Source organism: Xenia sp. Carnegie-2017, unplaced genomic scaffold, assembly GCF_021976095.1.
Source record: "Xenia sp. Carnegie-2017 unplaced genomic scaffold, XeniaSp_v1 HiC_scaffold_24, whole genome shotgun sequence".
NCBI lineage: Eukaryota > Metazoa > Cnidaria > Anthozoa > Malacalcyonacea > Xeniidae > Xenia > Xenia sp. Carnegie-2017.
In genome coordinates, this window is record NW_025813487.1 from 4,670,252 (window position 1) to 4,698,163 (window position 27,912).

General features: G+C 33.5%; 2 protein-coding genes across 2 annotated transcripts in view; both read right to left on the minus strand.

The window, feature by feature from the left end:
* The window catches only part of LOC124450722, an 80,475-nt gene that overhangs the window by 45,477 nt on the left and 7,086 nt on the right, over nucleotides 1-27,912 (minus strand). The gene's annotated exons all lie outside the window — the stretch shown is intronic.
* Nucleotides 18,230-26,495, minus strand: LOC124451989. Its single transcript, XM_047002584.1, has 6 exons — nucleotides 25,020-26,495; nucleotides 24,673-24,956; nucleotides 23,587-23,853; nucleotides 22,717-22,836; nucleotides 18,639-18,772; nucleotides 18,230-18,361 (listed from the first exon to the last, which is right to left on the minus strand). Exons 1-6 carry the CDS (start codon nucleotides 26,468-26,470, stop codon nucleotides 18,230-18,232), a joined length of 2,388 nt encoding a protein of 795 aa, XP_046858540.1. The 5' UTR covers nucleotides 26,471-26,495.

Genomic DNA, 27,912 nt, shown 5'->3' on the forward strand with positions numbered 1-27,912 from the left:
GACCAGTTTTAGGTGTTCCTTCAAAGCTAAGATGTGTACATGATTAGAATTTTTTATGTTGAATAAAGGAGCTCAATGACTGCATTGTGTTTTGAGCTTTTCTTGATCAGGATAATAAGAGTGGATTAATCTTTCAATGACAGAAGACAAGCCTAAAATTCGAAAAAATAATAACTTCTCTACTTGTCATGGCAGTTCAACAATGAGTCTTTTTTAACAAAATCTTTGCCAGTGAAACTTGAATCCAAGCACTCCTGTTGATACAGGAGTTTTTACACTATGATTGAAATATTCCGCATAGTATTTATTAATAGTTGAAAATAAATGGTAATTGCAGTAAATGTTGCCATTTTCAAATAGCTCTAAAGCATTCAGCAGCCTCATTATGATTACCAGCTTTTTATCAATTGAGACATTTAGTGACACAGAGCTATAAAGGAAATTTCCAAAAGGATCTGATCAACAAGTGCGATAAATCAATGATCCATATTCAAACAATCTTGAACGCGCTTTTAAAGTAGCTTGCACACAAAAATTACAAAGCTAAAAAGGAGATAGAACACATAGGAATGAAATAAAACACGTGCTTTTCAAGCTAACAAAGAATTTAAAGAATTATCAAAAACGTGCATGAAAGATCGGCATCCAAAAATGCGGATTTTTTGTGCTTCATCCTTTTTAATTGCCATTTTTCATAAATTATTTATATTCAAGCACAAACCTACGGATAACTGATAACGATTATAACGGCATTTTAAAACAAAAGTTCAAAATAATCGGCAATTTGAAACGCATCAGCAAAATTTCCTAAAACTTTCTTATCTTGAAGAACATGTGCCATATTTTCATCCTTTGTGTTCTAATCGTATTTTAGCTGCGTCATTTCCGTGCGCAAGCTTTTTCAAAAGTGCTTTTCGGGAACAGAATTTTTACCCAGAAAAGGTTATTATTTTCGAAAACTTTATAGTTAGACTAACCATTAGAAGTTTAACTACCCATTTACACGAAAGGGTTTTGCAAATTTTACGCGTTGATGACTATAGTGACGTTTTCTAAACTGTTCAGTTTTTGTGGGTAGCCGCTGCGCATGCTAGATAGATCTGTATTGAAAGAGTTGGGACACTTATTGCTCTTTGCATTCTGCGTAACGATTGGGTAAATGTGGTCACATGGGTATTTTAGCCGCCATTTTTGTTGAAAAAGCGGGAAGTTTAACTATTGTTTACATAGGAGATTAATTACAAAGTTCTTTTAAAATGGTTTCATGTTGCGCGGTTGATTCCTGCATTCGAAGAAACGATGGATATAGAATGTACGCGGTCTCGAGTGGTAAAAAGAACATTTAAAAGAGAAAGAAAGGGCTCTGCGCAATAAGTCTGGAACACTTCAATCCAACATCTACCTCTCGTCTTTGTCAGCATGCCATGAAATGATTTTACTTGTGTTATTAGAATATCAATTAGAATAAAACGTTTTTTAGAAGGATTGATTACTTGTATCATATCTCGTGTACCAACCTTATTTAAGTACAGTATTGTTATAAAAGTGACACTATTGAAATTATAAATTCTCGTTTAATTTTTCTTGTGTACGCTTTAGGAAGAATTAAATGATTTCTGTAGTGTAACTTTTTTGGTGGATACCCTGTATATTCGTTGATAAACCTTCTTTCAAAACTCTGTGATTTTGCTAAACGGCTTCGTAAATAAAAGTGATAATTTTATGAAAATGCACTTTGAAGCGAGTCAGTTTGAGCCAATTATTCTCCGTAAATTGAAGCCAAATGCAATTCCCATTCTGTTTTCGCATCGAAAACCAGTACTTCGTAGAAAAGTCCAAGAAAACGAATTTTTAGAACAACGGGCAAGTACTTGCTGTGTTTCGTAAATGTTTCTTCGGTATGTGTTGACTTAAAATCTCTAATGCTTCAGAATCTCTAAACCTTGTGCAAAAATCAACTCCGTTAAACGCTAACACGGTTTGGGCAAGCAATTTTGTTGAAGAGAGCGAGGTCAGTGAATTAATGCAATCTGAAAACTACGATGAAAACTGTTCTAAAGTCAAATCTTTTGAAGAACTTGAAATTAGAAGATGGCGGGAAGAAATTGTCAAACTGAAAAATAAGAACAAGAATCTTCGTAACAATTTATCAGCTATCTTCAACGATGATCAACTTTTCTCACTAGAAAAAATAGAAATGAAAACGTACACAGGGTAAACGTGACTTGTTTTAACATTTAAAAATATTGTATTCATGTAATGAGGAGAGCAATTTTAATTTACTAAGTTCTATAAATGGTATAATTTCAGTCTTTGGTGCAATTCCACCATTGAGCAAGCCACACAACAAAGATATTCCTGTGGAACAACTGGCTATAACATGTTGTTGGACTTTAACTAGCCACTACCCTCGTTCGCACATTAAATCGGAGAATGCAACACATTGGTTTCTCAGCTGGTATAATTTCTGAGGCTTGTTTAGCACTTGCCGAGAAGGTATACTTGCATAACTAAAAAGTTATTTTAAGCAGTTATCGGTACACCTTTAATTATGTTCTTACATACAGTTACTCTTCTAATATTTCATACCAAGACAAAATCCATGACAGATGAAAAGCGTGACAGTTATCTTCGACTAGATCAAACGTCCTTCAAATCTTCATATGACTTTGATCAAAAACAGGCTCAGTAAAAGGACAATGTACCATTTCTGGGAGCAAATACAAATCAATGGTAGATGTTATGGCAAATCAAGCATTTGTCCTGATGTTATGTGGCTTGACAACCAGATGGAAGCAGGTGGTAGCTTACTACTTTACAGGAGACTCTTTTAATGCTGTTCAGATCAAGCAAATAATAATTGTTATAATAGAAAAAGCGCATGAAAGCAACCTTAAAGTCATGAATATCACAATGGATATACGAGGTGGTAATCAGGTAATTTTAAGAAAATTCGGTATATCCTGTAAATTTTCAAAAATACGAACAATTGGTATTATCTAATTCATGCTCTCATCCTGTGGTTGAAAACATGCAACTAACCTTCATGCCAGATGTTCTACACTTGTTAAAATATATCCGCAATCACTTGAACCGAAAACAAGTTATTTATCTACCAGATTATGTGGTTCGTGACAACAACCTACCAAGTAATGCAGTTACAATACGCTTTGTCAAAGAGTTGGTTGACCATGATTAAATGCACAACATGAAAGTAGCACCACACTTGGACGATAAAGCTTTAAATCTATGTCATTTCAACAAAATGAAGTAAGCTTTGCGAAGAATCTCTTGTCAAGAAAAATAGGAGCAGCAATTCAATACCTGATTGAAGAAGAAATTATAAGTAAAGAAGCTTCAGCAACAGCTTTGCAACAGAAGTTTTGCAACCAAATTGGTGTGTGGTATGACACAATGCATGCCTGGAAAGGAAACATCATCTTATGAAACAGACAAAACAGCTGACAAAATATCTTTTCTTGACATAAAGCTTCCAAAGAGTTGTCTTAATGACAATCCATTATGTATAGAAGAACAACATTGTGATGATGATTGACTTGACCAAGAGTCAAGAACTATAAAGCCTAGAACATCTTGGTGGTTACTTAGTTCAGCAGTTCATCAAACTCAACAAACATTGTGAAAACTTGCATTAAGGCTTCGAGAAAAAACCGCCCGCTTCCACTGGAGAACATGATTACCAAGTAAAAGCCCAATCATTTACGCAGTTAAGGGATTATACCATAACATCTTTAACTTACATCTCACGTGCTGTTAAAGATCTTCTACGTGTGCAGAGCAGTTGTTTACAAAAACGCAAGATCAAATACTTCTAAAGCAGAACGTTGTAACTTTCCTTATTGAAAACTGTAAGCAAATCCTTGCTGAAACGAGCATTCCAGATTGCCACAACAAAATTGCTGAAAAGCTTCTTTACAATTCGCAAGCGAATTTTCATTAAGACCCCGTTTACACTAGGGCTAAAGTTTTCGGATTCATCGCAAATCTGGGATGTTTTATGTCGGATTTATTTTCTGTTTACATTTGCAGTCATAAATCCGGAATGGCCGCACACGAGCACGACACAATTGACTTTGTGGTATATCCTACTGTAGCTCAGTTCGGTAGTCCACTGGGTTAAATTAAAGCTGTTCTAATAGCACGATATCCATACTACCTTTAACAACTAAATTCAAAAGATACTGATCCCTGTCGCTCTGTAAACATGCAAAAAAAGCCAAAAATTGGTCCTCTCTACCTATAACGCTATATTGTATATGCTGGCTTTTGGAACAAAAATGGCGGACGCTGGACTTCTGGTGTCCTAACTCCTACAAAGAGGGAGTTAGGACACCAGAAGTAAAACTATGTAATCCATGAACAGGAAATACAAAATACTTTCGATCACTTGCAATTATTAAGCAAAGCGTTTACTATAAAACATTGTTTGCAATAAACACAAAATCTTTGGAAATGTATAGACTTTTCAAGACGTGATTAGAAAAAAAGAATTAAAAAACACGACCCGATGGCTAAAAACACAATTAATTCCCTGTATAATTATGTTGAATAATCATGTCATAAAGCCTCCCCCGAGCTAGCGCTGCCCTCCAATAAGCGCCGTACGTGTGGTGAGAAAAATTGATACCGCTGCACTTGTTCGAACAAATACGGCTTACATCCAAGACACGTCAGAAAACGTTTTTATAACTTAACTGTAAGAAAATGGCTTTAAGTGAAAAAATCCTTTAAAAGTCGGAAGAAATCTAAATGACGTTATTTTCTTGATGCGATTCCTGAGAGCACATGCATTTTAGACGTGCAATCTAAGCGTTCGAAAAATGCAGAAATGGTGAAACACTCACTTAATTTTAGTCCTATAACTAAAGTTAATTTTCAAACACTAAACGAGTTTGGCGTAAATGATAACAAATGTACAATTTTATTTGAATTATGTTAATTTACCTACTTCATTTAGTCCTATTTAGTTGATTGGCTACCCACTGGTATGCATTGCGTACCTATTTTTTGATAGCTAGCTAAAACCCCGGTGAGTTTGAGTTTCGAGCGATGCACTTTAAAAAACAGGCCTCTCTTTGGCGCAACAAAATGAAATGTTGATTATTGCTAAAGAAGTAAATGGAAAATTCTAAAATTTTAAAGTAGCCCCGCTTGGTGTATGCTTAACATTTAAAGTTAATAAACGTAGCTACTTGTATTTTAGATTTTGTATTTGCAGTTAAAAATATATATTTTCATCAAACCTGCAGGCTGCAGCTACTAGTACTGAGCATATGGAATATTAGCAAGAGTTAAGCGTGCGACAATAAGAGTAAAATTGTTTCAAAATTTCAACCAGCAGTTTTCAGCAACAAAGTATTTTAACATACTGGTTCAAACCAGGGTGATAAATGAAGCACCTCTATCATTTTATTTGCCATCATTTTTTTCTGTAGGTCACAACTTTCAAAATAACAAATACTCTCGCTATGTTTCACGACAAATTCTAAGTTCAAGTTGTCACAGTTTATACACGTATAAAGCTTGTTAACACTCGAGTATTTATACAATAATATACAGAATACTCAACATAACACCGTACAATTGACTCTATGTTTCACGACAAATTCTAAGTTCCAGTTGCCCCACATTTTATACACGTATAAAGATTGTTAACACTCGAGTATTTATACAATAATATACAGAATACTCAACATAACACCGTACAATTGACTCTATGTTTCACGACAAATTCTAAGTTCCAGTTGCCACATTTTATACACGTATAAAGCTTGTTAACACTCGAGTATTTATACAATAATATACAGAATACTCAACATAACACCGTACAATTGACTCTATGTTTCACGACAAATTCTAAGTTCCAGTTGCCACATTTTATACACGTATAAAGCTTGTTAACACTCGAGTATTTATACAATAATATACAGAATACTCAACATAACACCGTACAATTGACTCTATGTTTCACGACAAATTCTAAGTTCCAGTTGTCACAGTTTATACACGTATAAAGCTTGTTAACACTCGAGTATTTATACAATAATATACAGAATACTCAACATAACACCGTACAATTGACTCTATGTTTCACGACAAATTCTAAGTTCCAGTTGCCACATTTTATACACGTATAAAGCTTGTTAACACTCGAGTATTTATACAATAATATACAGAATACTCAACATAACACCGTACAATTGACTCTATGTTTCACGACAAATTCTAAGTTCCAGTTGCCACATTTTATACACGTATAAAGCTTGTTAACACTCGAGTATTTATACAATAATATACAGAATACTCAACATAACACCGTACAATTGACTCTATGTTTCACGACAAATTCTAAGTTCCAGTTGCCACATTTTATACACGTATAAAGCTTGTTAACACTCGAGTATTTATACAATAATATACAGAATACTCAACATAACACCGTACAATTGACTCTATGTTTCACGACAAATTCTAAGTTCCAGTTGCCACATTTTATACACGTATAAAGATTGTTAACACTCGAGTATTTATACAATAATATACAGAATACTCAACATAACACCGTACAATTGACTCTATGTTTCACGACACATTCTAAGTTCCAGTTGCCACATTTTATACACGTATAAACATTGTTAACACTCGAGTATTTATACAATAATATACAGAATACTCAACATAACACCGTACAATTGACTCTATGTTTCACGACAAATTCTAAGTTCCAGTTGTCACATTTTATACACGTATAAAGATTGTTAACACTTGAGTATTTATACAATAATATACAGAATACTCAACATAACACCGTACAAATGACTCTATGTTTCACGACAAATTCTAAGTTCCAGTTGCCACATTTTATACACGTATAAAGCTTGTTAACACTCGAGTATTTATACAATAATATACAGAATACTCAACATAACACCGTACAATTGACGCTATGTTTCACGACAAATTCTAAGTTCCAGTTGTCACATTTTATACACGTATAAAGCTTGTTAACACTCGAGTATTTATACAATAATATACAGAATACTCAACATAACACCGTACAATTGACTCTATGTTTCACGACAAATTCTAAGTTCCAGTTGCCACATTTTATACACGTATAAAGATTGTTAACACTCAGTATTTATACAATAATATACAGAATACTCAACATAACACCGTACAATTGACTCTATGTTTCACGACAAATTCTAAGTTCCAGTTGTCACATTTTATACACGTATAAAGCTTGTTAACACTCGAGTATTTATACAATAATATACAGAATACTCAACATAACACCGTACAATTGACTCTATGTTTCACGACAAATTCTAAGTTCCAGTTGTCACATTTTATACACGTATAAAGCTTGTTAACACTCGAGTATTTATACAATAATATACAGAATACTCAACATAACACCGTACAATTGACGCTATGTTTCACGACAAATTCTAAGTTCCAGTTGCCACATTTTATACACGTATAAAGCTTGTTAACACTCGAGTATTTATACAATAATATACAGAATACTCAACATAACACCGTACAAATGACTCTATGTTTCACGACAAATTCTAAGTTCCAGTTGCCACATTTTATACACGTATAAAGATTGTTAACACTTGAGTATTTATACAATAATATACAGAATACTCAACATAACACCGTACAATTGACTCTATGTTTCACGACAAATTCTAAGTTCCAGTTGCCACATTTTATACACGTATAAAGCTTGTTAACACTCGAGTATTTATACAATAATATACAGAATACTCAACATAACACCGTACAATTGACGCTATGTTTCACGACAAATTCTAAGTTCCAGTTGCCACATTTTATACACGTATAAAGCTTGTTAACACTCGAGTATTTATACAATAATATACAGAATACTCAACATAACACCGTACAATTGACTCTATGTTTCACGACAAATTCTAAGTTCCAGTTGCCACAGTTTATACACGTGTAAAGCATGTTAACACTCGAGTATTTATACAATAATATACAGAATACTCAACATAACACCGTACAATTGACTCTATGTTTCACGACAAATTCTAAGTTCAAGTTGTCACAGTTTATACACGTATAAAGCTTGTTAACACTCGAGTATTTATACAATAATATACAGAATACTCAACATAACACCGTACAATTGACTCTATGTTTCACGACACATTCTAAGTTCCAGTTGCCACATTTTATACACGTATAAAGATTGTTAACACTCGAGTATTTATACAATAATATACAGAATACTCAACATAATACCGTACAAATGACTCTATGTTTCACGACAAATTCTAAATTCCAGTTGCCACATTTTATACACGTATAAAGCCTGTTAACACTCGATTATTTATACAATAATATACAGAATACTCAACATAACACCGTACAATTGACTCTATGTTTCACGACAAATTCTAAGTTCCAGTTGCCACATTTTATACACGTATAAAGCTTGTTAACACTCGAGTATTTATACAATAATATACAGAATACTCAACATAACACCATACAAATGACTCTATGTTTCACGACAAATTCTAAGTTCCAGTTGCCACATTTTATACACGTATAAAGCTTGTTAACACTCGAGTATTTATACAATAATATACAGAATACTCAACATAACACCGTACAATTGACTCTATGTTTCACGACAAATTCTAAGTTCCAGTTGCCCCACATTTTATACACGTATAAAGATTGTTAACACTTGAGTATTTATACAATAATATACAGAATACTCAACATAACACCGTACAATTGACTCTATGTTTCACGACAAATTCTAAGTTCCAGTTGCCACATTTTATACACGTATAAAGCTTGTTAACACTCGAGTATTTATACAATAATATACAGAATACTCAACATAACACCGTACAATTGACTCTATGTTTCACGACAAATTCTAAGTTCCAGTTGCCACATTTTATACACGTATAAAGCTTGTTAACACTTGAGTATTTATACAATAATATACAGAATACTCAACATAACACCGTACAATTGACTCTATGTTTCACGACAAATTCTAAGTTCCAGTTGCCACATTTTATACACGTATAAAGCTTGTTAACACTCGAGTATTTATACAATAATATACAGAATACTCAACATAACACCGTACAATTGACTCTATGTTTCACGACAAATTCTAAGTTCCAGTTGCCACATTTTATACACGTATAAAGCTTGTTAACACTCGAGTATTTATACAATAATATACAGAATACTCAACATAACACCGTACAATTGACGCTATGTTTCACGACAAATTCTAAGTTCCAGTTGCCACATTTTATACACGTATAAAGCTTGTTAACACTCGAGTATTTATACAATAATATACAGAATACTCAACATAACACCGTACAATTGACTCTATGTTTCACGACAAATTCTAAGTTCCAGTTGCCACATTTTATACACGTATAAAGCTTTTTAACACTCGAGTATTTATACAATAATATACAGAATACTCAACATAACACCGTACAATTGACTCTATGTTTCACGACAAATTCTAAGTTCCAGTGTCACATTTTATACACGTATAAAGCTTGTTAACACTCGAGTATTTATACAATAATATACAGAATACTCAACATAACACCGTACAATTGACTCTATGTTTCACGACAAATTCTAAGTTCCAGTTGCCACATTTTATACACGTATAAAGCTTGTTAACACTCGAGTATTTATACAATAATATACAGAATACTCAACATAACACCGTACAATTGACTCTATGTTTCACGACAAATTCTAAGTTCCAGTTGCCACATTTTATACACGTATAAAGCTTGTTAACACTCGAGTATTTATACAATAATATACAGAATACTCAACATAACACCGTACAATTGACTCTATGTTTCACGACAAATTCTAAGTTCCAGTTGCCACATTTTATACACGTATAAAGCTTGTTAACACTCGAGTATTTATACAATAATATACAGAATACTCAACATAACACCGTACAATTGACTCTATGTTTCACGACAAATTCTAAGTTCCAGTTGCCACATTTTATACACGTATAAAGCTTGTTAACACTCGAGTATTTATACAATAATATACAGAATACTCAACATAACACCGTACAATTGACTCTATGTTTCACGACAAATTCTAAGTTCCAGTTGCCACATTTTATACACGTATAAAGCTTGTTAACACTCGAGTATTTATACAATAATATACAGAATACTCAACATAACACCGTACAATTGACTCTATGTTTCACGACAAATTCTAAGTTCCAGTTGCCACATATTTATAACGTTAAAAGTATTTATACAATAATATACAGAATACTCAACATAACACCGTACAATTGACTCTATATAGAGACAAAATTACCAAGTATTGGTTGGGTTCTCTTCAGATAATCGTAAAGATAATTCTTAATTCTTGCTTATGCTATCGCATGCTTAAATCTTGCAAATATTTTATATGCTCAGAACAAGTAGCTGCAGCATGCAGGTTCAGTATAAGCATAATAAACTTCGTCTGTGTAAGCGTTTTGCTAAGAAAAGGCTCAGAAGACAATTTGAAGTCTATATGTGTTTCTGAACTATAGTGAAATGAAATAATTTGAAAAATAGAGTGCCAAAATTTATTAAATGAGAGCTCAGTAATGGCAGCCGAGTAATAGCAGGTTTATAAAAAACCTGGATTATGATGGAATTTTCCGCTAAAATTTGGACAGTATGCTTAATCAACTCTTCATTTTATAAATTGTAATAAAATGTTGACTCAATTTTTCGTCACAGTGTCACTTTAACTGCTCCTAGCAAAATAGGTGATTTGAATGTCATGTCATGGCGCCATGTTGGCGGTCAAGTAAAAACACTTTATCTACTATTGTGTGCACCAGCATTTGTGAGCGAGCCACAATGTTTGATAATTACATGGAGGTGGGTTGCAATCTAAAAATATGATCAATCCAAAGTCGACTTTATCATTGCAAACATTCCAGTAATAAGTTAAACATTCCAGTAATAAGTTAACGACTAAATGTACTTTATAGCATATCCTTAGGTTTTGGCTGTCAACTTTCTTAATAATCTAACAACAAAAAATAAACAATATTGAGAAAAGTTACGAATAGCTATAATGATAATGAAAAAGAATGAAAACTATCGCAAATACAAAAAACATATACAGATAACAGGTTTTTTCAAAACATGATTTTGTTCTCACTTTGCCCATACTGCGTTAGACATTTTAATAAAACTCGTGACGTGTCAAATAGAAATTCTCAGAAAACTGTTTTGAAAAAGATCTTAGGTGCAACCACAAAACAATCTCAATGTTGTATTACTCACTCGATAGCAATCTTGCCAAAACAAGCCAAGATTAGCTAATTTGCAGCATATGAGAACATGCAGGCGTAGGAAGACTGGGGTCATTTTCATGTATGCATGTTATAAGCCTTTGAAAACACTGGATTTCAAAAGAACTTAACATTACGTATAATTAATAGATATGTCCCCCCTTAAAAAAACCAAAAAAACTAACGATATTCTTACGCCCATATTTAAGAACACTTAGGTTTTCGTAAGCACTTTATCTTTATCTTCCTTTTACATCGCGCACTCTAACGACTATGTGCCCAACAAACAAAAATCCATTCTATTTTCTACACCTTCCCATCATTAACATAATTTCACGTAACCTTGACATTACTCATCTAGCTTTTAATTCTTTTTCGAGATAATGTTTTACCTAATAGAATGTATCCATTTTCGAAGACACTATGTAGTTTCTTGGGGGAAGATCTGTGTTTTGTTAAACAGTCTGAAGCTGCTTATTAGACTCCACACATTCAACATCTATAATTAGCATGCTATCCAAACGTTATTTAATAGCTGACAGTTCCAGGTGCATTCAATTCGAAGAAGTGCAATCAAGAAGTGGGTTACTCATATCTAGACTAATCCGAAATACACAATTGACATGTACAAATTACCTCTGCATGCACAATACGATGGCGTATGAACCAGACAACAAATACGGCAAACCTGACTTTTACTCCTCACTTGATTCTGAAGATGACTGCGGCGCTAACGCTGTCGAAACGTCAGTCAACGTTAACACTAACAGTCCTCCTCAAGACTCTACTAACATGAACGATCTACATCTAAAAAACATCTAAGTATACTCCCACGCTCAAACCATTCACTGTAAAAAAAGGACTTGCAATTTATCACTCATAAAAATTTCACATGGAAAGGCAGAATTGCTGCGTCATCCATATTGTAAATACTTGTTTAAGAGTTATAATAAGCGTTCAATAAATTTTATCGACATTTGTTTTGTGCTATTGACTTTCATTTAATGTACTACATAATAAGGTGTTGTCATTGAATATGCCTTCATTTTTTCCTAAATGATTGGCAAGTGCTGCATTGAGGTATCTATATTTTAGCGTTCGTTATTCTGGGGAGAAACACTAGTGGTCGGATCGCCTTTATAATATAGCTATTACATGCAAGCTTTTGATAGGTTAAACTCGAATTATCATAAGCAATGGCTAGTGAAGCAGAAAATAATTGACACCATACTTCCCACTCTATCTTTCATTAAAAAACAGACACTGATTAAGGCAATGTCATGTCTTGAGCGGCTTTCGCGAAAAATTTTGTTTTTGAAAGCAATTCTGAGATATAGACAAATTATGGCCTTGTGGGGCGACAGTGCTTTGTTTCGCATCGAGAAATTCGTATGGGTCATTGACGGAAACAAAAAATTTAGGAGGTATCAGTTGACAAACTGTACTACAAGGTGGAAAGAGAGAAAGGCTGACGATCTCAGTGTTTTTCTTCATTCCAAAACCAGTCTCCAATACCACACAACTTTATATGGATCCGTAAGAAACCTATGATGGACAATTTATTTTAAGACTTTTGAAGAAGATGATGACTGATTGGCAAGTTGAGCTTGTTAAGTCATTTGCTGTGTCCAATAAATATGTAAAAATACTTACGCCGGTAGTTTGTATTCAATAAGAACTATCGTCATGTTTAATCAAACAATCAAATCAACTTCACAACAAAGTTTTTGAAATCGAAATATCTTCGGAATAAATTCACCTAAGCTCAAAAAATTACGTCTGCAATGAAGCATGCAGGATACGGCCGATCCAGAATCGTAAAGATTATAGGATTTACTTTATGCCTTACTCAGTTTATCTCTGTTTCGTTTTCAACGTTCTCATGAACACAACCTTGGAAATATTGTCTTACATTACCTAAGAAAATATGGTACATTGCCTCTGGATAGTGATATTAGAGAGAAAATTGGGATCTTACGTTTTTAGGTCTTTCAAGGTTTGTACTTCTGAAGTCATCAAAACACCGTCGTCACACACAGTGATGTACAGCGATTGAACATAATGAACTATCCTATTGATGCAACCATTTGAATTGTACACCATCAACATGTCTCGTTCTATTACCGGAATCTAATTACCGGAATTGTGTTACTAGAAAGTACGTACTTCATACACATTTCTCTGGTATTATTGCATTGCTCTCTGGTATTAAATTTAAAAAATTGAAGTATGGGTTTGTAAATAAATCGTCCAGGTTGGTATGGTTCTGAGAAGGACTGTTTTGTTGTTGTTGACTGACGTTTCGACAACTTTAGCGGTAGTCATCTTCAGAGTCATTTTTCGACAACCTTAACGGTAGTCATCTTCAGAGTCAGAGTCTTTTGACTCTGAAGATGACTACCGCTAAGGTTGTCGAAACGTCAGTCAATAACAACAAAAACACTCCTTCTCAGGACTAACATATTTAAACATAATCAAAGATAATTAATAAAAAAATCAAAGCAAATTAGAAAAATTAGATAATCAAATTATCTAATCAAATTATCTAATTAAATAAAAGATAATCAAATTATCTAATTTCAGCTCTTTCTGCTTTGATTACGTAAACCATCAACATCCCAATAATATCTCACCGCAGAGAAGGAAAACGATAGCAGATTTCCATTTTTAGACCTTGACATCTGCCTTTTGATTAGCAACAACTACCTCTGTCTATGGTAAACCTACATTCGCCAATCATTTTACCAACTTTCACAACTTTATCCCACTTCTCCACAAACTTAACTAATCTGTTGACTCCTACCCGCATCTTTACCTTACTATTTAGTTTCAGTCATAAGATTTCAGTTTCATTGATTAGTACGTACTTGCGAACAACCTGAGCTGTTATCGAATAACAAATTTGCTCACTTGGGCAAACGGAAATAAAATTAATAGGCCAAAAGCAATCAAGCTTGAAAATTAGTCATGGCGTGCAGACGTGTTTTTGCAGTCGTGCTTCAATTGACTATTATCAGCGTTTTACTTGGCCAATTTACTTCAATTACACCTGAATTCGATCGCTCTACAGTCAGATTCTTCATTGGGAAGGAAATATCTGCTCCACCTACGTTCGACTGTAAGTCAAAGCCTTCGAAATGCACACCTTGCGATTTGAATTTGAAGCTGCAGGCGTTGTTGCGGTTCGTCAAACTTGGCCAATTTTGTCTGTGTATTCTTCTATCTGGCGATATTGCCGTCAATCCAGGACCTAATAACCTTCAACCTCCTGTAGGCTTCAGAGGCTTATCAGTCTGCCACTGGAACATCCAAAGACTGACTGACACCAAATTGGAAGAACTACCTCTAATGCTCACCTCGAACAACAACAGTGCTGCTAAACTCGACGTCTTAATTCTCACTGAGACGTTCGGATCTAGTAAAATTCCAGACAGCTATTACATGATACCCGGCTACACATTACCCAGAAAAGATCAAATCGGGAAGAAACGTGGCGGCATAATTGCGTATGTAAATGTGAAAGTTATGGCTTCATGTCGAAGAGATTTGGAACTGGATGATCTTGAAACTCTCTGGCTTCAAATTTGTCCTCATAAATCAAAGAGACCGATTTTGACATCTGGTGTTTACCGTCCACCATCAGCCAACAAAGATTATAATGAGAGTTTGGGTAAAAATATTGAAAATGCCCATCTCCAAAACCATGAATTGATTATTCTGGGAGACTTCAATTTAGATTATATTAATTTCAATTGTTATTCAAAACATTGTCGCGCAAAGGCACTGAAGAGTCTTGGATAACACAGATGGTAAATACAGTAACAAGACCTGCCTCTGATGCGTGCTTAGACCATATTTATTCTAGTCATCCTGTTAGATTTACAGAAGTAGCCATAGGTAAATCTGGACTTTCCGATCACCTTCCGGTCACTATCTTGAGGTGCTAAAAAACCATGGATGCACAACGTAAACAACATTCCAAAATCAAATACAGAAATATCGACAAAATCAACAAAGAGTGCTTTTCTGCGAGACTTAAGAGAAGCCCCTTGGGATATCTCCTTTGTTTTTCGAGATGCCAATAACATTGTTGAATCTTGGTACAAAATCTTTAATGACATTCTTGATAATCCCGCACCTTTAAAGTTCAAGAGTGTGAAGAAAATCAATCAGCCAAAATGGTTCACTAATGATCTATACAACGAAATAAATAAACGCGATAATCTTCTAAAGAGGACCAGGAGAACACAAAATGAACAAGATTGGTCTGCTTTTAAACTGATTAAAAACGAAGTGACGAGGAAACTAAGAAATGCGAAGGAACAGCACTTTAAAACTCAATTCAGTAAAAGTCAAAAATGTACAAAGAAACTTGGTCTTTAAATAAAGACCTATCTAAAGATACAAGGAATAATGACGACTCCGTCCCTATTGCTGACGAAAACAACAACCTGATAAAGGATGACAAATCAATCGCTGAACGCTTTAACCGCTTCTTCGCTGATGTATATAAACGTCTTATAAAAGCGGCACCTTTACTTCATTATGATGCTCTTCCTGGTCCACCAGACAAATCTAACAGTCTAATTGAGAATCTTATTCCGCAAATAACTCCTAGTGAGGTTAACGATTATCTTCTAAGTATACCTACACACAAAGCCACGGGAATCGATGGGCTTGGTGCCAGAGTTCTAAGGATTGCAGTTCCTGAAATATCACGCTCCATAGCTAAAATTATAAATCACTGTATTGAAACTTGTACATTTCCCTCACAATGGAAAATAGCAAAGGTTAAACCACTATTCAAGAATCAAGGAAACAAGCAAGATATTCAAAACTATCGTCCTATCAGTATTTTGCCTATTCTTTCTAAAGTCTTTGAAAGACACATCTTCAATGCAATGAACACCTACTTAACAGAAAATGCACTTTTATACCGCTTTCAATCAGGTTTCCGTAAAAACCACTCCACGGATACTGCTTTATTGTTTCTTCTGGACCAAGTCCTCCTTGACCTTGATAAGAAAAATGTCAGCGGCTTAGTCCTTGTGGACTATAGCAAGGCATTCGACTTGATCAATCATGACATTCTCCTAGTAAAGTTAAGATCATATGGATTTCCAGATAATGTTGTAAAGCTATTGCAAAGCTATCTACTCAATCGCAAACAGTGTGTCACTGTAAATAACTCGACTTCGTCACAACTTATGCTAACCAATGGAGTTCCTCAAGGTAGCATATTACGACCTGTACTGTTTTTAATTTTCGTCAATGATCTTCCCGAAGCTGTTAGATCGGACTCAACTATTCATGCTTACGCGGATGACACCACATTTAAAGCCAGCGCTAATATCGATAATGCACCATTGGAATTAGAACGACGTCTTCAAGAATACATGGATAAATTAAGTAAATGGTCTAGCGAAAATGGGATGGTCCTAAACGCTGTTAAAACCAAAGCATTACTTATCACATGAAAGAGGCTACATTCATCATTAGTTGATGGCAATCACCTGTCGGTGACCATTGATGGGGCCGAAATAGAACAAGTAACCTCTTATAAATTGCTTGGTGTAACACTCGATCAAGATCTTACATTTAGTGACCACATTTCTAGCCTAAAGGCCAAGCTTTCTCAGCGTATTGGTTTCTTGAAAAAGATAAAGAGATACCTTCCAATAAAAGAAAGACTTTGATACTATAACGCCTTGATTAAACCCTTATGTACGGGAGCATGGTTTGAAATACCTGCGACGTTAAAGAACTCCACTGTCTCCTAAGGTTACAGAAAAGGGCTGCCTGAGTAATTCTTGGAGTAGACCCTTATTCTAGAAGTGTTGTAAACTTTAGTAAACTAGGCTGGTTGCCTTTTTTTGACGAAATCAAACTAAACAAATGTACCATGATTTTTAAGAGCCTCAAATGCAATGTTCCGATTTACATCAGAGATTTGCTCAAGACGAACAGTTCTTTGCACAATAAGTCTACCAGACATGGCAATTTAAATTTAGTGTGTCCCAAATACCTAAGAAATAACGATGGTGGCAAGGCATTCAGTGTTGACGCAGTTAAGTTATGGAACAGCCTTCCCCATAATATCAAAAAAAGCCTAGAATAAAACAACTCAAAACAGCTGTGAAAAAGCATTTTATAAGCTCATATAAAAACCTGGACAACTTTGAAACTGTATTAAGCAATAGCACATTATCTAATTTTAAATTTTTATAAATTTATTTTATCTTTCTGAATATTTTTAATATGTATTGCTATTTTTACTATAGAATTTTGTAATTATTTATATATTTATTCATTTATCATTTTTTGTAATACTGTATTATCTAGTTAGAGGGACACAGGTTTGTCAGCTTTTCAGCTATTACGTGTCCCCCTCTTCAAATAAAGTCCTTACTATTAACAGATAGCCTAGACGATCGGGAAGATAGTATAGATTATTGAGAGATAGACTAGAACATTGAGGGTAGCATGGGTCAATAATGAGTAACTATAAACATTAAGATATAGCCTTGATCCACCGCAAGACCAGCAAGGGTAAAAAAGATAACTAAGGGATAACTTAGATCCTGAGAGGTTAACTACAATTGTCGAACAACTAGTTACGATTAAGAACATTAACGTGCGTAAAAGAAAATAATGGAGTACCTTCGATAAATAAAGGATACAGAGTATAGAAAGATGGAATTTTGATGGAGACGAAAATCGTCAGTGTAGCCGATATCAAAAGAGGGGAACAATGGATCATAAAGCGATAACTTATCGAAATGTATAACAATATTAAGTTTATATTCGCTACATGCGAGTTTCTTCAGTTTCATAAAGATGTTAAAACTCACCAAAATTATCGTCCACCTGAGAAATAGGTTTAAAGTAAAGATCCCTGCTCCATTCTACCATACATTTAGGAATAGAAACGAGACATTCCAGACCTTTGATAAGAATACTGCGTTCTTGAACCTGGAAAAATCATATAAAAATAAGACGACATTGAAACTATTCATATAAAAACGTGATAAAAAGATGTATTATAATCAACATTGTCAGCACAAAATATTAGAGACATGTTCTAGTCCTTTTCATGTTGATAGACTATGCTCCAGTTTTTTCATGTTGATAGACTATGTCCCAGTCCTTTTCACAATAATAGACTAGGTTCCAGTCCTTTTCAAGTGGCATAGATATGAACAAGACAATGTAGAGAAGTAAACATTATGAAACATATTCATCAACTTACTGGTGTCGCTCCTAATTCAATAGCTTGACGTCCTTGGGCAACTTTAGAGAAAGCATAGATCAATCTTTGAAAGATATTCGACAAAGCCAATTCACAGTCGTAATTTAAATATATATCAACGACCGTCTGTGCATCTGCAATAAAGGACACGAATCGACATTAATGGATAATATCAATGGATATAAAGGGATGACAGGAAGATAAAATCAAAAATTTAATTGTTGGTATATTGATAATTAGTAAGGGAAAGGTCGCACCTCACCTCTTGTACACCCATGAAGAAAATTCGAACGAGAGAATTGTGAAGATTGAATATAGGATGGGATTTGGAAATAAAAGATGCTTAATTGTTGTACAGGGTTAAGTAAACAGAGGAGACATTTGGTAGAACTTGAGACAATGTCAGTGTAAGCTTTACACTGAAAGCTGACGGTTTGCACCAGCTAGAGAGTTCTTACAAAAGTCTCAAGGTTTGCATAAGCCAGTACAAACACAAAAAACATCTTTTAGTTCTTTTGTAAATAATAGTAATGCAAAACAGACAACTTTAAGAAAAAAGTTTAAAATTTTTCTCTAAAATGTATTCATGATTCCTTTGCAAATTATCTTTAATGGATATAATTGATGTAGCTCAGATACGCAGGTTTGTACAGGCTAATGCAAACACAGTTTAAGTTTTTATTAAGTAAATAGTGATGTCGGATGAATAGCTTTAGAACATTGAGTTTTGATGTCGTTAAACATTCACGGTGTACATTAAAAAAACACAATTGATTTTATTAAACTTTCTGATGATCAGTGAAAGACTCTCAATGACAACAAAAGGTTTCCAAAGAAATAAATGATCATAAAGTTCCGAAATTTTCATAGCGTGACTAAACTTGAGAACTGACTACGCTACTTAACACAATCGCTTTTATAGAAAATTGATCGATGGTATTTCAAATATTAGTTGTTTATATAAATACCTTGGTAGAAGCGTTCAAACTTTGGAGGTACTTGTCTTCTTTGGCGTAAGAGAAAACTTCAAGCAAAGTACAAATGATTAAATATGGTTCATTATATTGAAACAAGAAAGAAAAGTTTCTCCCTCAAATAGAAATGCAAATAACAAACTAGAAACAGGAAACATTGAGTTGCGTACTTCATGTAAGAAAAGATATAGTATCTTTTAACAAAGGCTCCTTTGATGAGGTATAGGCTTCACTGCACTAGGTTAAATTAATTTCTCATTTGGCATTTTCCGTTTTTTGTTAAGTACTTTCAGTAATATATGTTACTTAAGTTGTAAGGGTTACAAACGTTGGTATCTTTGGTTAAAATGGTTGAACGAGTATACAGATTTTGTTCGAGTGATCTCCTTTGATTTTGGTAAAACCTTTGATTCAGTTTCAAATAACGTCGTGGTTAAAAACTTTTCTTTTCCAATCTGACTCCAGTTACTTGATGTCTCTTGCTTTTTTGTTGATCGCATAAGTTTTTATGCTTCGTGCAATTACTTAGCGACATTTTTTTTCTCTTAGAAATTCAATGAACGCTTTTTAAAATAGATTATTGTATTGTAATTTTTCTTTAGAAACTGAAAGATTTTAGTATGCATTTCAAAAAAATAACGAGTGAAAACCAACTATTTACTTGCAGTACTTGGCCTCTTACATTGACAACAAAAAATTGAAATATTTAATCACAAAATCCTAGTTTAAACATGAATTTTTTTATTTATCTTCAAATTGTAAAAATCAACCACGGTGATCCTTCATAATAACCACATACTCATGCACACTAAATTTAAAACTTGTCAACTCTAATTACGAACATTAAAACCTGGATCATGTTTCTCCATTCTCCTCTTTTGCATTTGCCTCTTTTCCATATTTGTAGAATGTAGTCAGTCTTCATAGTTCAACATAAATGTTCATACATGTTATACAATGTTCTTTTAATAACTTTTTATCATTCCATTTGTGGTGTAACCTTAATATTTAATCTTTTCTGAACATATTTCCCACTCTAAATTTAACTCTTTTAGTCGCGAATAGTAAAATCCTTCACATTACGAAGGTGTTAACAAAACCTGTTAATTTAAAGTAAATGGTTTGAGCACGGGAGTATCGTTACATGTTTGTAAATGTAGATCGTACATGTTGGTATATTCTTGAGATGGACTGTTTTTGTTTTTGTTGACTGACGTTTCGACAAGGCTGTTCTCGGGACTGGTATAGTCCTGAGAAGGACTACCGTTAAGGTTGTCGAAACGTCAGTCAACAACAACAAAAACAGTCCTCCTCAGGACTATACCAACCTGGACGATCTACATTTACTAACATGTAACGATACTCCCGGGTTCAAACCATTTAATTTAAAACGTTTATTGTTGTGAACAATTGTTACAAGTTAGAACCATAGCTATATATTGAACGTTGTATTACCATCAACATTATGACAAATTTTATTTTAAAAAACAGAAAGTGAAGTTTATCATTCTTCGATATTTTAATCAAAAAAATTTTACTCAAAAAAATTCAATTCTTAAGTTCAAATGAACTTGTGTCAAAATGGTAAATTCATTAATTTTCATCACAGATATTGACATGACATCATGATGATGTTTTTACATACGGGAATTGTTGACAGTATATAACATTTTCTGTCTTTAAGGTCATATGTACATAATAAACGTACAGAAATGATCTCTCACATTTTTCAACTAATGACCATAAAACCAAATGACATGACATGACATCACGATGGTGTTTTATAAATGTGAATTTTTAATACCATACAAAACTTGCTTCCACGATATTAACATGCGTAAGGTAAATTTTATTTACAGTTTTTGAAAGAATGTTCAAAGAAAGTCACTCTATAATTCAAACAAAATAATCTTCATCTACAACAACACCATATTGTCAAATGACTCTCAATGAATGAGTTGTCGACATTCTTTCATTTCTATGTAGTAAACGTTTAATATATAATAAAAATAACCAAATTATCTGACCATACATTTGTATTAAAAAGTAAACCATCAACATAAAGTTCGTTCAGAGATCAAAGGTTTCTCACTTTTGGTAATTTTCACATGTAAAACAAGCGACCATCCTTACGACAACCAACATCTTTGTTTGATATTCTCAATTTCATCACAACTTTGACAATGTTACAGTGTTGAATTCTCCAAATATAAATTTGAAAGTTGACGGGAATCATAGGATGAAAAAGATCTTTACTTGACAATACAAAAAAACAAATCTCTCTATCTGTCCGTGATATTTTTACATAATTAAAAACTGACAGTTTTTCCACGGTTAAAACAAAGGATATGGACAATTTTTTCTGTAATTTTTTTGAACTCGTTATTGATACCATAATTAACTGTCCTTTTGTGATATAAAGAACTTTTTATGTTCGTTGTAAGTGATATGTAATGTTAGTAAATACAATAGGTTAATATAACTACAAAGGTTGAGTTAGTGGATTCATTCAGGAACATTGAGCTTTAAAAATTTAATTCCGTGTCTCTCATATGACACAAAAGCTATAGTTTCTGTGTTGTAATGCATAGTTATATAAGACATTAAATAATCTGCATCGTGAAACACAGCACACCTTTTACCACTGTTTAAATCTACAGCAACCAACATGTCACGACACTCAACAATGAAATATGATTTATGTACGAATGTACTTGAAGTTAAAAATGCATCCATACTATGCAAAATCGTACTCACGTCATTGTTCTTATGGATATTAATTACATAAATGCCAGTTTTCTGGTAGGATATGATGTCTTGAAGAGAGAATGCAATGACCGCTTGGTTACTATCATTTATGCAGCATTTGAAGTTTAGATCACATACAGTTACATGTTGTGGAACAAAATTTTCCTTAAAAGACGCTATGGGTATTTTTGCAGTATGCCAAGTTTTCAAGGTAAGTTCATTGTTGTTATTTCCCCATTTCCATAATGTGTATTTTCTTTTGTTTACAGTTAAAATAACAGAATTATCAGGTGATACAGCTGCTGCTTTACATTTTGAACTATCATCAGGAAGTCGTTTGTTGTATTGTATCTCACCCTTGGTAATTCTAACAACTTGAACAAAACCTCTACGGTCGTTACAAACTAAGACATCACCAAATTTTAAGATTTTCTTAGGTTTAAATCCAATGTCAACATGCTTTGCTTTAGTAGAATCTACAAAATTTTCAGACGAAGTTGATATCTTCATAAGATGATCTGAACCATCCCATATCCACAGTAAACCATCTGACCACCAACATCCCAATGCATCCTTCAGTTGCATTGGTACAGTTTGAATAATAGTGCAACGTTCAATGCTCCAAATATGAATGTTGACGTGGTCACCAACAGCAAAAGCAGCCAAAAAAGATCCATCTGGTGAAAAACAACAACATTTAAGTTTAAATTTCTCAAAGATAAATGAAGGTCTCCAAAGATGATCAGTTTTGAAAATTTTAAGCTTGGAAAAATACGGCACAACGTAAAATTCCTTAAACGAGATGGGATGGACATTTTTAGGTTTCCTCCTTATACATTGACACACAAGATATTCTAAATGAAACAAAATTTCTCCTTGATCGTTGTATTTTGTCAACTGAGTGATTTCAGAAAGCTTTCTATTCTGGTTTGTATGATAAAAAATACAACCACGATAATGTTGTGTTATCATTAAATGTACAGGGCTTCCATAATTCCCTTTTTTTAAAAAAATGTCAATTGCCTTTGGGAATTGAAAAGCATAAACGTTGACGAATTCTGTAACAAAGAACTCTGAATATTTATCGGTGCATTGTAGTTTTTGGTAATCAACAACGCAGCGTCGATCAATTCTTTGCAAAGTTAATGAATTCCATGCAGTGAATATATCTTTAGGAATAGGAAATTTATTGTCAACTATTAAATAGTCTGCTGTAATAAACAAACCAGAATCTGAGAAAGAGCAACGATTAACGGCATCATGTGACTGTAGACACAATAACAAACGTCCATTGTTAACGTCCCACAACTTTACTTGAGTAGATCCATCACTAGTTACCAGTCTACTTCCGGCAGGTGAAAAAGAGCAACAACAGATGTTTCCACGTACAAAACCAAATTTCTTTGATGGTCGAAATTCATGGTGGTCATACAGTGACATTAATGTGACTACATCATCCCACTTATCCAATCTTGAACCATCGAGTGCAGTACCTAGAGTGCGTCGTTGTTTGAATTCAGGAAGTTCAAAAATACATATTTGACCATTTTCATATCCTACAGCAAGAAGTTCTTCATTGGATGACACACAAAGAGATGTAACGTTAGCACGCAAGGGGACATTCAAATGATGATGGTTTGTTAAATATGTTGTGTCTAAATCCTCAAACCAAACAAGCTTTCCTTGTTTCAATAAATTCCTTGCCAATAATCTATTTTCGTTACTGCCATCAATGCTGTTTGCAATATTTTGTAAATATTCTGAGTGACGATCTAATCTAGTTAACACAAATTGCATTGTCCAAAAAAAATTAAATGTTTCCTCAAGTACATCTTTTCTCAACAAATTTTGTCGTTTTTTAATGATTTCAAACATTTCAAACCTAATGGTATTCATTTCATGGTGTTCCACAACCATTAACATCGCACAAACCACTTTGACATCTACTGCCCAGCTAAAGTCAACATTTTCGCCACATTTTGACATATGATAAATTCCATTCTTTAAAGCATATTTAATCATAGCAGTGTTCATCTGATCTTCAAAAATGTTCATCTTCTTAATTTGTTCAAACCCTTTCTCACAAACATGCCATAAGAACTTATGACCATTTTTTGGATCAACTGTAAACTCATGCTGTTCGTAACCATCTGATTTCAACCAATCAATTAGAGATTTGTGATACACGGTCAAATAATCATCGTAAATTGGAAAAAATTGAGATAGCACTTCTTGTATTTTAATACGATCTTTAAACTTCATGGCATCAGAAAAACCCAAACATTGAAAAAGAAAAGACAACGGCAAAATACTTTGATAAGTCACCAACACTTCAAGACATTCCGTAAAGTTTTTATCGGAAATAATGGGTTTTTTGTGTGTTGATAAAATTATTCCTTTCAACAATTCATTTAATCTCTTGAATTCTTCTTTGTAAAATTTACTCAATCCAGTAGGAACCAATTGTTTAATATTCTCGACAGTTAGCTCAGTTTTTTCTTTTTTTAAACTCTCTTGTGCGTGGTAAGCGTACAGAAACGAACCCTCGCATTTTTCAATTAATAAACGGAAAACCTTGTAATCGTAATAATCGTCATCAATGTCAAATGAGTCATTACTGTCATCACTGTCATCAATGTCAAATGAGTCATCACTTTCAACACTGTCATCACTGTCTTCGTGCCGCTTGTCAGCAATGAAGAAATTACTCTTCAACTCATGTGCTAAATACTGGCACAGATCGTATTTGTTCTTTCTATCATGAGGCTGAGTTTCTATTTCTACAGGATTCATGTCTTTCAATTCTGTTTGAACAGGAAGTTCTGGACGACTGGTGATGAAGATTTTAATCCATTTAGGTAGTCGGCCAAATTCATCAGTAATCAATTCCAACAATTCACTTTTGCCATCAACTTGACTTTCATCTAATGCATCAATTACCAAAAGCATTGGTTCACGATCTTCTAATGAATGCAATGGATTATTTAATAAAACAACAAATTTATCGGTGATTGATTCTTTGGAATGGTTTCTCTGTAATTCTTCATTCAGTTTAAATTTAAAATCTGATATTGTATCACACATGCTACTAGCCAATGATTCTATCAATATTTGAGGATTTCTATAATCTGATTTATTATATCTGCAGAAATGAGAAGCAGCAAGTTTCTTCTTTTCAGAATATCGTCGACACACCTCAGCAGCAAACACACTTTTACCAACACCAGGACCGGCAATCAAAATCATGACATTAGAAGCATTTTCCCTTCTATCGTTAAACCAAGTGTCAAGTTCTTCAAATAACCATTGTCTAGTGCCTTCAAGGTATTTCTTGTTAAGATCTTTTATAAGACCATCAAACTTACACTTTCCAAGTTTCTGAAGATCTGAGCACATTTTGCCCTGTAGCTTTTCTACATCAGCTTTTGTTGGCATGTTTTCTTTAATTTCTTCAACTTTATTTTTTATAACATCAAAATCTTTTTTTAATTCTTTTACATCCTCTTTAGTTTCCTCTGCGACATTGATTAACTGTTGTTCTTTTTCATACCAGTTTTTCAATATTTCAATATAGTTTGCCTCTTCAGAACTGAGGGGAGCTTTATTTAATTCATCTATTTCAGTTTGTTGAATACCCAAACCAACCAATGCTTTTGAAATTTCCTGCCATAAGTGCACAAACTCACTGTCATCTACACTAGTTGTAGTTATGTGACCGTACACTTTGTTTCGATAAAACTTTATTCTTGCAATATTATCTGAGATAGAAATATGTGAAGAGGAAGGAAGATTATTCCATCCTCCAGATGGTTCTGTTAAGCCACAAATGTTTCGTAACAAAACAGTCAATAATGAAATATCATATTTTTCAATGTCAGGTGAGCCAGTTGATGGGTAAAGAAGGTTCCATTGCTCTTTGTTGATGAATTTGAATTTTAGTGATGTCAATTTACTCTTTGTAGAAGGATCATTGAATTTTGCAGCCAAATTTAAAGGGCTTATCAAAGTTTGGAATTTTGCTTTCAAGGCTTGTGTTCCTTTATTTATCAAAAGTTTACTTAAACGAGATCCGTTCGCCTCAATTTTCAGTTTTTTAGGTGGTGAAGCCATTTTTCAAGCTAGAAATGAAGAACGAGTTTTTGCAAAAAGACCAATTTGCAATGTACAAAATAAGCACAAAATTAAATGGATTGATGAACAAATAGTACTATAAGTAATTTTACAAATAATCCTTTTCTTTTTTTCATTCGTTAAAAATTACGTTCACTCTTCTCAGTAACAAGACCCAGTAATTGATAGTACATCATCGAATTCAGCATCCTGTAATATAAACGACTTGAGGCAATGAAAAAAGTTTCTTCTTACTTATTTCGTTATTATTTTAAACTTATTGCTTGATGTTTGTGAAACTTTACTGTCACAAATTTGCATGATGGACAGTAAATATTTGTGCATTAGAAATTAAGTTGACTAAAAATAAATTCAAAATAGTCTTGTTATAACTACTATGTCATTTCTTTAATCACTTCAACCGACACAATTGTTGTACTTACATAAAAAGACAAAAACTACAGACAATATTCTGGAACTGTAGTTTTGGATCATGTTGTTTGTAATTTTTTTCTTAGAACTTTGATAAGACTTCATAGTTTTTAAAACCTACGATTATGTGACAAATGCAACTAATGTATGTTAAATATTTAATGTCTGAAAGTTTCATATCATGTAAATATTTATTTTTGTATTCATGGATCAAGGTTTGACAAAGAAATTTCAAAAATATTATTCTCTTGTTTTCAACCGAACACTTACCATAGTAAACCTCATGTAGATAGATATCTGTATATGTAACTGAAAGAGATATCAATAAGTTTTAATCACTCACAAAGTTTCTTTTTGTCAAATATTTCGATCGTCTTCATTTTAATTATGGTTTATTAAGCATAAAACGGAGTGCAAGAGGAAAGCAAAACGATTACTTTAACTTTAAAATACCAGTACAAGTACTAATACACCAACATTTTACACAATTAATATAAGTAGAGGATTCTGAATTCCCTAACATAACTTTAAATGCAACCTCAAGTGCATGCTGAAAAACCCTAAATGAAAGATTTGTGAATGTTTTAAAACAAGTTCAATTCATTATATTGCTTAAGTGTGATAAATTGTTTTTGTTGAAGGAAGTCTTTGATATACTTGGCTATCGATTTGTCATTTGTGGATGGACATAATAAATTTTTATTGCTTTACGTGGAATTCACAGAGTTATGAATGAGGTCAAGGAGCAGAATTATTAGGTGTTTTAAGGATTTTTTAAGGAATTGATGGTTTCAAGAATTTTTAAAGGAAGTTTGACCAATTTTACCTAGAGCTGAAAACGTTTTCAGGAGAAGCAGCTTACCACACAAAAGAGATTTAACAAAAAGAAACATTCTAGGTACGCATATATTTACATAATTCTTCGTGCTCTAGCTACATAATGTTCATTTGTTGAATGTGAGAATGTGAGCAAAATAAGCTGTTCGCCTACATCGAACTGATTTTCTAAT

Bases quoted from the DNA above. Each gene is read 5' to 3' on its own strand.
- LOC124451989 (XM_047002584.1), bottom strand. From the start codon at position 26,470: ATGGCTTCACCACCTAAAAAACTGAAAATTGAGGCGAACGGATCTCGT. The intron at 22,837-23,586 runs GTTTGTTTATTA...AAAATTTTGTAG, and splicing joins TTGCTCTTTCTCAGATTCTG to ATTCTACTAAAGCAAAGCAT. The intron at 18,362-18,638 runs GTAAGTTGATGA...TGATTTTTCCAG, and splicing joins TTGAATTAGGAGCGACACCA to GTTCAAGAACGCAGTATTCT.